The 12,288-nt window shown below is 42.5% G+C and overlaps 1 protein-coding gene and 1 long non-coding RNA gene across 4 annotated transcripts in view; one reads left to right on the forward strand and one right to left on the reverse strand.

Annotated features, from left to right (window-relative positions):
* Positions 1-2,530, forward strand: part of LOC144229721 (uncharacterized) — an 8,913-nt gene extending 6,383 nt beyond the window's left edge. The window contains exon 3 of the long non-coding RNA XR_013334572.1: positions 2,381-2,530. This is a non-coding gene — a long non-coding RNA (uncharacterized LOC144229721). The remainder of the gene's footprint in view (positions 1-2,380) is intronic.
* The window catches only part of PLD5 (phospholipase D family member 5), a 223,965-nt gene that overhangs the window by 109,117 nt on the left and 102,560 nt on the right, over positions 1-12,288 (reverse strand). For all 3 annotated transcript variants that reach the window (XM_077761806.1, XM_077761804.1, XM_077761805.1), the window contains exon 4: positions 735-862. In XM_077761806.1, the coding sequence (XP_077617932.1) occupies positions 735-862 (128 nt within the window). The remainder of the gene's footprint in view (positions 1-734; positions 863-12,288) is intronic.

Raw genomic sequence — 12,288 nt, forward strand, 5'->3', positions numbered from 1 at the left:
AAGGCCCTGTGTCGATCTGCACATCCCTGCTTTCTTTCCTGTAAGAAACGTAGTACAATTCGCTTGGTAATTTCAGTGATCTGGATGTTAAAAGAGCTTAGCTAAAAGCATGGATGAGCTGCTTAGCATGCACGGTTGATCAGCGAGTCTTCCTATGCACCCAAGGATGGAGAACTTCCCACCACCAGCTGACTGGTGGGAAGAAGGTGATTTGCAATCCTCTGTGGATAGCCCTGGCACAAATAAATACCTGAACATTACAGATTTCTCAAGTGCATCTTTAAGATATTTAAGCAAATTATTCACAAAGAGGAAGATGACATCCTCGTATTAATATTTATTAAAGGAACAACACAAAGGATTACTCTTTCAAACATACTACCCTCTGCTGAAGTTATGCTTTTTTCTATCTCACAGATTCTGTGATCCCATGCTGAACACTTAGGTTCGGGTACCATAAATTACACGCCATCCTACTCTCCAGAATCTGGGGTAGCATGTGAATTACAAAAGCACAGATGCAACGGCAGCATCTGGGGGCAGATGATGCTGTCACAGAAAGGTTTCTCATTTTACATTAAATAGAGGTGAGACTGTTAAAACTACACAGTTAAAAATAATGAGTGCTGTAGGTTTTACTTCCCACAACCACAGTACAGGTGCCCAAGTGCTTTACGGAGCTGGCACCTCTGATGCCCAGGGAACTCAGAGTCTATGTAACGTGGTAAGATTACCTGCCCCAGCGACTGCCAGTCCAAGCCCGCACTGCCGATGTAAACATGCTGCTTGTCCACGATCCAGAAGGAGGACTGTAGCCGGCCCTTGTTGTAGGCAGTCATGTTCATGTAGGTCACCTCCGCTCCTGGGGAGATCAAGGAGATCCCGGTCAGCCTCAGGGCCAAGGCCTTGAGAGTGATATCAGACATCTACCAGCAACAATACTCATGGTTTGCACTGATTGCAAACGGTTTTCGGGGAGGCCAAATATTGACATTACTGTGGTGTCCAGAAGGCCCTCCAGGAGTTACTTTGTTCTCAAAAGAATCCAAAAGGAAAATAATAAGAATTACACCCAAACCTGGGCAGAGGAGGCTCTAGCATCCACAAGAGAAAAGAACCGTGGCTTCTCCAGTCAGATGTGGTTCAAATCCCGGTTCACCATTTACCACCCAGATGGTGAGATACATGCCCCAAACTCTTTTCCTTTTGGAGTAATTTTCACACAGATTTGCAATCAATAAAAGGATCATCCTGTTTAGTATTACAGCCCTCCTTAGCAAGAAATTGCCGTTCTCATCCTTCCTATACATTATTTTCACCCCTGACCTTTCAATTGCTTTTACTTCTTCATTTTCCCTCTTCATGTCTCAATTTGGATTTGGCCTCCTACTGGCCTTTCTTAATCCGATGGTTAATTTAAGCAATGATTATGCAAGCCTTACAAAAATGCAACCACGGATGGTAAACTAGGTCACTCAGATACTGTTGAAACCCAAAAACACATTTTAAGAGCTTAATTTAGTTTTTTTAATGTTTTATTTATTTTTGAGAGAGAGAGAGAGTGGGGGAGAGGCAGGGAAGAGGACATAGTCTTCGAAGCAGGCTCCAGGCTCCATACTGACAGCAGGGAGCCTGATGTGGGTCTTGAACTCACAAAAACGTGAGATCATGACCTGAGCCAAAGTTGGATGCTCAACCGATGAGCCACCCGGTGCCCTTAAATTTTAGTAACTGTTTAATTTTTTTTAGAGTGTATTTATTTATTTATGAAAGAGAGAGACAGAGAGAGTGAGCAGGAGAGGGGCAGAGAGAGGGGGAGAGAGAGAATCCCAAGCAGGCTCCCCACTGTCAGCATGGAGCCCCATGTGGGTCTCGAACTCACAAACCATGAGATTAGGACCTGAGCCAAAACCAATAGTTGGACGCTCAACCGACTGAGGCCCTGACACATCCCTTCAGTACCTGTCCTGAGAATGATGTGTTGTAATTGTCATGCTGTCCCATATTGCTCCCTTAGGGCTATCCATTTGCAACTTCTCAAAACGAACATATAGTCCATTGAATGCATTAAGTCTATTTACTGGTTTTTATTTGGGTAGAGTTGACACCTTAGTGTCAGGTGTACAACACCGTGATTCAACAAGCCTCTACATTCCACCGTGCTTCCCCCAAGTGTAGCTGCCAGCTGTCGCTGTGCAATGCTACTAAAACACCACTGACTGTGTTCCCTATGCTGTGCCTTTTATTCCTCTGACTTGGTCATTCCCTGACTGGAAGCCTGAATGCAATTACATTTAAGTATATTCTTCTAAATGTCCCCTTCTTTAAAAGAACAGATCCCTATGCATATGTTCCCTGAAGTAGGCTGTTTTGCTTTCAGACATTCGATAGTGATGAAGAGGATGGATTCTTGGTGGCCTACTTGCCAGCGTCTTTGTTAGCAGAGGGAGATGTGGCACGTGTGCTAAGGCTATATTCCAGAACATCAGGAAGGAGGAGCGGTTTACATACAAACTTCACCTGTGACTCTCGCGAAAGGTAAAGGGTGCTCCTGGGCCCCAAGGCAGGACGCCGGGAGAGGCTTCAGGGCTGGTGCAGGACGGGGGGAAGCACGCGTGCAGGCAGACCTCCTCGGCCTCTAGCCACCCCGAAATAGTCCCATCCAAAATGGCTACAGGCCCCAGAGGACAAATAGTTGGTAGAGCAGGCTCTCCATGTCCAGAGTGTGTAGTTACCACTGTAATTCTGGAGAGACTCACATCTGCACGGACAGTGTGGGCCCCCATATCCCCCAACGACACAGCTGCCAGGGCCCCCAGGTGTCTTTGGGGACGTGTCCCTTTTCCTGCGGCTGCCGTAACACAGCGATTGGATTAGAACAATGGAAACCGATTCTCCCTCAGTTGCAACTCCAGAACCAAGGTGCCGGCAGGGGAGCCTGCAGGGGACAGTCCCTATTCGTCTCTTCCCACCTTCTGGGCAATCTCTGATGTTCCACCGCGGGCCCACCTCTGTTGTCACGTGGAGTCTCCCCCTTTGTGTGTCTAGTTTTCTCTTGTGCTGTTAAGGACACGAATCCTGTTGGATGAAGGGCCCACCTCACTCCAGTATGACCTCATCTTAACTAGTTATATCCCCACAACCCTTCTTTCCGAATAAGGTCACATTCCAAGGGACCAGGCATAAGGTCTCCAACACTTTTTCGGGGGGACACAAGCCAATCGACCACAGAGATCCAGGCCACTTTCTCCGGCCATGCCCTTCAACAGCGCCAGACTGAGCAGCAAGGAAGGAAGCATCTTCCCATCTGTGGAAGGAAGAGCAGATGTGGTCTTTGTGTCAACAGGTGTCTCTAGCCAAGCCTTCACTTGCCTTCTTTTTTTTTCTTTTTTTCCTTAAATAGTTTATTGTCAAGTTGGTTTCCATATAATACCCAGTGCTCATCCCCACAAGTGCCCTCCTCCATGCCCATCACCCTCCTTCCCCTCTCCCCCTCCCCCATCAGCCCTCAGTTTGTTCTCGGCATTCAAGAGTCTCTCATGGTTTGCCTCCCTCCCTCTCCCCAACTATTTTTCCCCTTCTTCTTCCTCATGGTTCTCCATTAAGTTCCTCCTAATCCACCTATATGTGCAAACATATGGTATCTGTCCTTCTCTGCCTGACTTATTTCACTCAGCATAACACCCTCAAGGTCCATCCATGTTGCTACAAATGGCCAGATTTCATTCTTTCTCATTGCCATGTAGTATTCTATAGTATAGATAAACCACATCTCCTTGATCCATTCGTCCGTTGATGGACACTTGGGCTCTTCCCATATTTTAGCTATTGTTGAGAGTGCTGCTATGAACATTGGGGTACACGTGCCCCTGTACATCAGCACCCCTGTATCCCTTGTGTAAATTCCTAGCAGTGCTATTGCTGGGTCATAGGGGAGTTCTGTTGTCAATTTTTTGAGGAACCTCCCCACTGTTTTCCAGAGGGGCTGCACCAGTATACATTCCCACCAACAGTGTGGGAGGGTGCCCGTTTCTCCACATCCTCGCCAGCATCTAGAGTTCTCTGATTTGCTCATTTTAGCCATTCTGACTGGCATGAGGTGGAATCTCAGTGTGGTTTTGATTTGTATTTCCCTGACGATGAGGGACGCTGGGCATTGTTTCCTGTGTCTGTTGGCCATCTGGATGTCCTCTTTGGAGAAGTGTCTGTTCATATCTTCTGCACATTTCTTCACTGGATTATTAGTTTTTTGTTCACCTGCTTCCTTATTCTGACCAGAAACAACTGGAACCCTCTGTGACCCTAGCCGGCTCTCACCTCCTGGTCTGGAACACTGTGCCTGAAATTTGACCCACAACCAATTGCTACTTTGCCCTGGATTGTTTATTCATTCTTAAATCCCTATCTGTTCTCATTCAGTTCTGCTGGTGCCCCAGCCCACTGGTCCGCTAGAGGGAACCCTGGGCCTGTGGGAGGGGGCCTGGGACCATCCCTTTTGACCTCTTGATACCACATTGCACAGCCACTGCCCTCAAAGTACTCCATTACTTTATTTGGTACTTTAGCCCAAAGAGTGTGATTTCAGGATCATGGGGCTTCTGTGATGCTCTAGTCAGAGCCTCCACAGTTACTTACTGAGGCCTATAATTATTCTGTAAAGGAACAGAAACTTTCTGTCAGCAAACATTTACTGATATATACCAGATATATACCATATATATATGTGATATATACAGAGAAACACCAGAAACCTGGTATATACCACACACTGTGTTACATGACAGTAGAAACACAAGACCTAAAGTGGCTGAGCCAAGTTCAGGTCCACAAATGAAGTGTAATATTTAAAACAGTTGGGACTGTTCACACAGCAAGGGGGCACTGAGTATCTGAAAGGTCACGAGGGGAGCCCCCGTGGCTGTATCGGGGAACTCCAAGTGAAGGCCAAGGGCATGAATGGCTTCACAGTTCTGCCGGGGGTCATGGCCACGTGTGCAAAAGCGCTGGAGCCGTGTGCAGACATCAAGCAACAGGTAGTAATAGTAACAGCCGTCCACTTGACACCGCGTTTACCCAGCCCAACATGGCTGGGCTACAGCAGCCTCACAGGAGATGTGTTTTCCCCATTTCAGCATACAACAAACAACTGGACGTGGTGTCCTAAATCAGCTGAAAATGTTTGATGGTGCAGCTGGAAAAATAGTTGCCTGCATATAGTTTGTGGAATATCAGTTTCCCACTAAGAATGATCTCTTTGGGGCATCTGGGTGGCTCAGTCCCAGATGGATCCATCCTCCATCTATCTCTAAAGAAGACCTAGGCTCGGGGCACCTGGGTGGCTCAGTCAGTTAAGTGTCCAACTTCAGCTAAGGTCATGATCTCACAGTTCGTGGGTTTGAGTCCTGTGTCAGGCTTTGTGCTGACAGCTAGCTCAGAACCTGGAGCCTGTTTCGGATTCTGTGTCTCCCTCTCTCTCTGACCCTCCCCTGCTCTCTCTCTCTCATAAATAAATAAAACATTAAAAAAAATTAAAAAAAGAAGACCTAGGCTTTTATTTTCTACCTAACAGTAAGTCATATCCAACATGTCCCTGTTTATTACAGGCATATAATTCAATGTTTAGCTTAAAATAATTTATTTTACATGCACTTAGAAAATATCTTCGTTGATTGGTTACAGAGATTAGCCTCATCCTACTGATTTTTTAAAAATTTTAATGTTTAATTTTGAGAGACAGAGAGAGACAGCGTGAGTGGGGGACAGCAGAGAGAGAGGGAGACTCAGAATCCAAAGGAGACTAAAGGCTCTGAGCTGTCAGCACAGAGTCTGATGTGGGGCTTGAACCTATGAACCGTGAGATCATGACCTGAGCTGAAGTCAGACACGCAACCTACTAAGCCACCCAGGTGCCTCCCTACTGTCTTTTTATATGTATCAGAAAGGTATGGTTAAAATCCAAAGTTTTCTGACTAAAACATATTTAATCACAAAAGTCTTTAATGTACTACTTAGTGCAGTAGTGGCATTATGTGCACAAACTAGATTCGAGTTCATTTTTTAGCATTATGCTAGAATCTGAATTGGCAAAGATGGTCACATTTATTTTTGTGTATTTAAAATTTTTAATATTTAAAATTTAAAAATGTCTATATTCTTATATTTTAGAAAACACGAAGTTTGTAATAGTTAATATTTAAAAATATTAGCCTTTAAGATTACAAAATATATATATTTTTAATGTTTTTATTTTATCTTTGAGAAAGAGACAGAGGATGAGCAGAGGATGGGCAGAGAGAGAGGGAGACACAGAATCTGAAGCAGGCTCCAGGCTCTGAGCTGTCAGCACAGAGCCCCATGCGGGGCTCGAACCCACCAACTGTGAGATCATGACCTGAGTTGAAGTCAGATGCTTAACTGACTGAGCCACCCAGGCGCCCCTACAAAATAACCTTAAAAGCTGGGTTGACTCAAGTAAATATTTTTTTCAACACTTTGAAAATGTAATGAGTTCAGTTTGATTAGCCAATCTTTGTTTCCCTAGATTTCATTTTTAACAGGGATTTCCCTAGATTTCATTTTTAACAGGGATTTCCCTAGATTTCATTTTTTATTCTTTCAGCCTGTTTGCAGCCCGTGACCCACTGTGTAGGGGCCCCAGGATGCCAATGAAATGCTCATCACAGCAACCTTGGCACACCGTGACCGGGACCGCTGGCTGGCGGCTTCCGGCTTCCGAGGTTGGGGGGTGGGGAGCTAATCTCCGGAGACCCTCCCACTTCAGCCGGATCATCTGTTTGTTTAAGTAACGGGTAATAGGAGTTATCGGCAATTCCAAATAGTGTTTCTAGATGCCCAGAGTGATAAATCAAGAATATGAACTTGTTTTTATAGTTGCTTATAAAATACCCTCATGGTATCTAAGTCTTTGGAAGAGCTACAAACAAGCTATTGTGGCTCATGAGTTCTGGTCCTAACTGGCCACACTGATCAAGAGAAAGTGGTGTGTTTTACATTCTTCTTGGAAAGTGAAACACTGTAAAATCAGGAAATCCCAAACTGCTAATTACAACTACTTTGAGCCTTAACAGAGATGCTCTGTTGAAATTTAAGAGAATGCTCCTGGTTTCAAGGGAATTTAATTTCTTTACAGTTTTACCAAAATTGTTATCTTATGGTATAAGCCAGAGACTCCTGCACTTTATCTCGTGGATAATTTCAATGAAGAAAACATGCCACAGAAACTTATTAATAGAAAAAATTAAAATAGTGGCTAAAACGTTATATATTAATTCAAAATTATTTAAAGGAAAAAGTATGCTCTCATAATGAACTAGAAATGAACACTACTACCTTGGAGAATCAAGTTGACTGCATAGCCACACACTTAAACATGTGTGGATTCTCGAAAGGCTTCCTCGGAGAAGACTTGGCAGCATTCAGTGTGCTTATCATAGATCTGTCCGATATCCCATTCAGTGGAATTGACAACTACCTCACCCACAACATTGCTCATTTACAGAGACCCTAATGTTTGCTTCATTGTCAGATTTCAGAGAACCTCACTGTTCCTCATGTGTGAGGCAGCTGTGGATTACAGCACCCAAGAGCACCTCAGGGCTGCCCCTACTTTCCTGTGAGGCAGACCCGTGGGGGCCACCATTCCAGCTGTGCCTATGATGTGATCCCCAGGGCAGGACAACGTTTGTAGTTCTACTTTATCATCAACTTAAAAATCTTTACACTCCAATTTTGATCACAAACAGGTTTGCAAATAATACTAGACATTTGTTGATGGGTAGCTAATTGATCATCTCAGAATACCCATTCCAATCTAAAATACTAAAGAATTATTTGCCATCTCCAGTTTGAAGCTCCAGGGATGTGTTGTTCTCTCTGGAGTAATATAAAACTAGTGCTTTCAAAACAGAACGTTAGGGCTTCTGGAGAGGTTTATCCTTGGGATGCTCACATACCCTTACACATAAGGAAGAGAACTCAAGGGGGAAATGAGCAACTTTAGAAGGCATATGGTTGAAGAATTAGATTTTTAATTCTAATAATAGATAAGAAGAGTTACCTATGCTTAGATTTATATAATCCAGGTGTATCTACTATGTATCTAGTGGCTCTCTCTTTTGGTCTCTCATGGAAGGGAAACAAAATCTTCACAGGATATTTTTGTTAGTTGATGTTAGATGTAGCTGAGATGTGTGTCATTTCTTCCCAGCCAATACCCTCTTTATATTTTTTAATATTTTATTTATTTTTGAGAGAGTGCATGAGTGGGGGAGGGACAGAAGGGGGGAGGGAGAGAGGATCCGAAGTGGGCTCTGTGCTGACTGCAGTGAGCCCAGTGTGGGGCTCGAACTCATAAACTGTGAGATCACGGCCTGAGCTGAAGTCAAACGCCCACTGACAAAGTCACCTAGATGCCACCCCAGTGTCCTCTTAGAGTGCCAGATGCACCCGTGTGATGCGGAATAAGACAGTCAAGGGACCATGTGAGCCTATTTAGTCTCTATCTGGCCACAGCCATTTAAACCAAGTGTAGGCACCTGACCAATGCTGAGCCAATACAATTGCCTCAATAGTGAGTCACAAAGTAAGTTAATTAAAAGAAGTTGTGCTGGAGAGTCACGCACAGATGGAGGTTGCCCTGACTTTCCAAGTTCACATAAATGAGGAAGAGGAGAAAGCAAGCCTCAAGGGAGAGAGCAAGAGATAATAAGAATGGAAAAGACAACATGGCCGCAAGAGAAGGAAGTGAAAGTGAGGAAAGCACGTGGTAGTCACATCCCCCAACCCCATCATCACTTCTCACCTTGAGCTCCTCTAGAGCCTTAGGATACATTGTTGTTATTTACACTGGTTTTAGAGGGGTTCTGATTCTCTACTAACTTACTCTTATAAGTTATGTACTTATAATTTATGCAGTACTTAATTATTCTTATAAGATTGGACTTTATTTTATGCACACATAATTCCAGAAGTCCTACACCCTTTATATGTGTATTTTTAATATTTGACTAAAATATTCAGGCCCAAAAGCCATGCAATTTTTAGCAAGTGACAGTTGCCCAAACTGCATGATTAAGTGTTTCAAATTTTGAAGATTTAAAATAAACACCCTGTCAAAGCATTCATCATAACGAGACAATAGGAAATATGCTAGTGCCCTGTGGTTAAGAAGTGAAAAATAAAGTTCCACATTCTCCCTGAATCATCGGGATGAAGATCACACAGAAGCTAGCTCCAAATTTGTTTCCAGAAAATCACCTGTTGCATGAAGATTATCAGCAGCCTTAGTAAATCTTATAACATTTATACATTTGAGAGAATACATGTAATGTGTGGGTAAATAATGAAGCACCATCTACCAATGGACACCTGTGAACTTTCTCCTTTACTAAAAACTAGAACCTTACCATTCTGATTAAAGTCACTACTTCGGGATGCCTGGGTGGCTCACTGGGTTGAGCGTTTGACTCTTGATTTCAGCTCAGGTCATGATCTTACGGTTCATGAGTTGGAGCCCCACACTGGACTCTGAGCTGACAGCGAGAAGCCTGCTTAGGATTCTCTCTCTCTCTCTCTCTCTCTCTCTCTCTGCCCCTTCCACACACTCTCTCAAAATAAATAAATAAACATTTTTTTAAAAAACCCAGAACTTCCCAATCAATGGTGATTCTGTTCCCCTACCCTCAGAAACATGTAGCAACATCTTGGTTGTCAGAACTGGCAAACAAACGGCTATTAGCATCCAGTGGCTAGAGCTCAGGGATGCTGAACATCCTGTAATACACAGGACAAATCCCCAAACGTCAACAGTCCCAAGGGTGAGAAATCGGCATCAACATGTGTGTATTTATGCTTGATCTGACATCCTTGCCACTTTCCTCTGAATCAACAACTATCCTGAATTTAGTATTTACTACTGTCTTGTCCTTAAATATTTCATGAAATGTGTATGCATCCTCCATAGCATTATAAAATATGAGTTTATCACCAGCTTTGGAACAGATTATTAATGAGCCTTGAGTGCATATCAAAAGGAAATGCATCAGTATCAATACTTATAGATTTCTGGAAAGGTTTTCAGATGCATCCTGAAAGCAAATTTTGCAGCAGAAATTTGTCTTATTGATCAAGCACTTCTTCTGAATATATTAACTTGTGTGAGTAATGAAAAGGTCAGAGCTAGCCCATTTTTGGGGACTTTAATAAAACCAGCACAGATAACTCAGCAACATTTTGAAATCCATTGGGCTTAAAAGTTAAAGGGAACACTGAAGGGTAAAAATTAGCTATCATGACATATCTCTGTTTTCAAATCATTCAGTGAGTGATATTCAGACAAATTTTAAGATGATCAATTATAGAAAAAGTGAGTCTTCAATGGGTGTTCCACTTCTGGTTTTAACATCTCTATTCAAATACTGTCAAAACCATGTTATGGAATCTTTTCATAGGTTGCCTTTGATACTTTGCTTTTTAGTCCACAGGTTTGGAGCTCACAGGGGAGTTTCTAGGTGTGTCTTTCCTCTCCATATTTTTCATACAGTTAGAATATTCTGCTTCTAAGGAATTCGATTCTAAGGAATTGCCTGACAGTCCAATGGGCAAGCTATTTATAGGAATGGTTGATTTAAGGAATCATTAGGCTTAAAATTTAAAAAAATATGCTTAAAAATAAAACTTGCTTATAGTTAACTCAATTTTGCATTAAGAAACAGAAAAATTCCACACTGAAAACAGAAAAGCAAAAACATGATCTTTAATGGTCATCAGTTATCCTAAAACATGATAAGATCTGGAGGCTGATCCAGAGCAAATGCTTATGGCTTCCTCTCTCTTACCCCACCATGCTGAGGTCACATGACTATTTACATGGACACCAAAATGGAAAGCGGGGATTGGGGGCCACTCCTGAGGCTTCTGTTTCTGTAGCAGTGTTCACTGGAAGGAGAAGACCTGTCAGATTCCAGTGCTGTTGTAATACCAGGAAGGATAGGGACCCGGCAGCTTTGGAGGAGGTTTGCTTCATCTGGGCAAAGCCCAAATCATTCCATTTACCTTACCTTACAGGTTCAGTAATGACAGAAGACTCCAGAGCCCAATCTGTCAGGCTTCTGGGTAACCAGCCTGCGTATGTTGAACATGGTCCTTCATCTAACACAAATTGATAGCTTAGAAGAGGCATGCCAAGAAGAAAAAGCATATGGCTACCAGTGAGGCTAACCAAATGGAAGAAACAGGAATTCTTAAGGACATTTGAGAAGATACTTCAAAAGAATCATCTAAGAACAAAAAAGAGCTCTTCAAAATTAAAAAGATCCCAAATATGAATTTCATGAAGGCAATATAATAGAGGACTGGCAAAGCCAGAAACTGAGATAGTGATCTAGAAGTTCAAATGCAGTAATTTGCAACACAGAATGAATCTAAAGAAACTGAAATGATCATTGAAAAGTTGATGCATGAAGGATGTATCGCGGGAGGTGGTATCTCAAAATCTCAGAGGGAGAAAAAAGGGATGGCTCTGAAAGTAGGAAAAAAGCATGACAAATGTGAGCAAAAAAAGTATGAAGTTAGAGGATTTACCTAAAATATTCAAAATCCAATTATGAGAGTTCCAGAGAGAACCAAAATCGGACAGGAAGAAATTATAAAATAGATTATGAAGCAAAATTTCTAAGAACTGAATGGCATACATTTCTTATTTTATTTATTTTTAAAGGGCATACATTTCTATTTATTTTATTTTTTACATTTATTTATTTTTGAGAGACAGAGTACGAGTGGAGGAGAGGCAGAGAGAGAGGGAGACACAGAATCTGAAGCAGGCTCCAGGCTCTGAGCAAACGTTCAGCCCAGAGCCTGATGCAGGGCTCAAACTCACGAACTCTGAGATCATGATCATGACCTGAGCTGACGTCGGACACTTAACTGAGCCACCCAGGTGCCCCAAGGGCATACATTTCTAAATGATTAAAGTCTATCAGTCCATGGGCAAACCATAAAAAAGTCTCAAAGACACATCAAATTTTTTCATAACATTGGAAGTAGACAAGACCCTAAAAACTTTTAGCGAAAGTGAACTTATAGAAATGATAACATAAAAAGAGTAGTAAATATGATTTATACCAGATATTTTACCAGTAGGAATGAAGGCTACGAAATAGTTTGAGGGGAAATCAACTTGTATGCCTAACAAAGACTGGAGAATGATGGCCTCCACCACCATGAGGCAAAAAAAAAAAAAAAAAAAAAAAAAAAAAAAAAAAAAAG

Source organism: Crocuta crocuta, unplaced genomic scaffold, assembly GCF_008692635.1.
Source record: "Crocuta crocuta isolate KB4526 unplaced genomic scaffold, BGI_CrCroc_1.0 scaffold243, whole genome shotgun sequence".
Taxonomy (NCBI): Eukaryota; Metazoa; Chordata; class Mammalia; order Carnivora; family Hyaenidae; genus Crocuta; species Crocuta crocuta.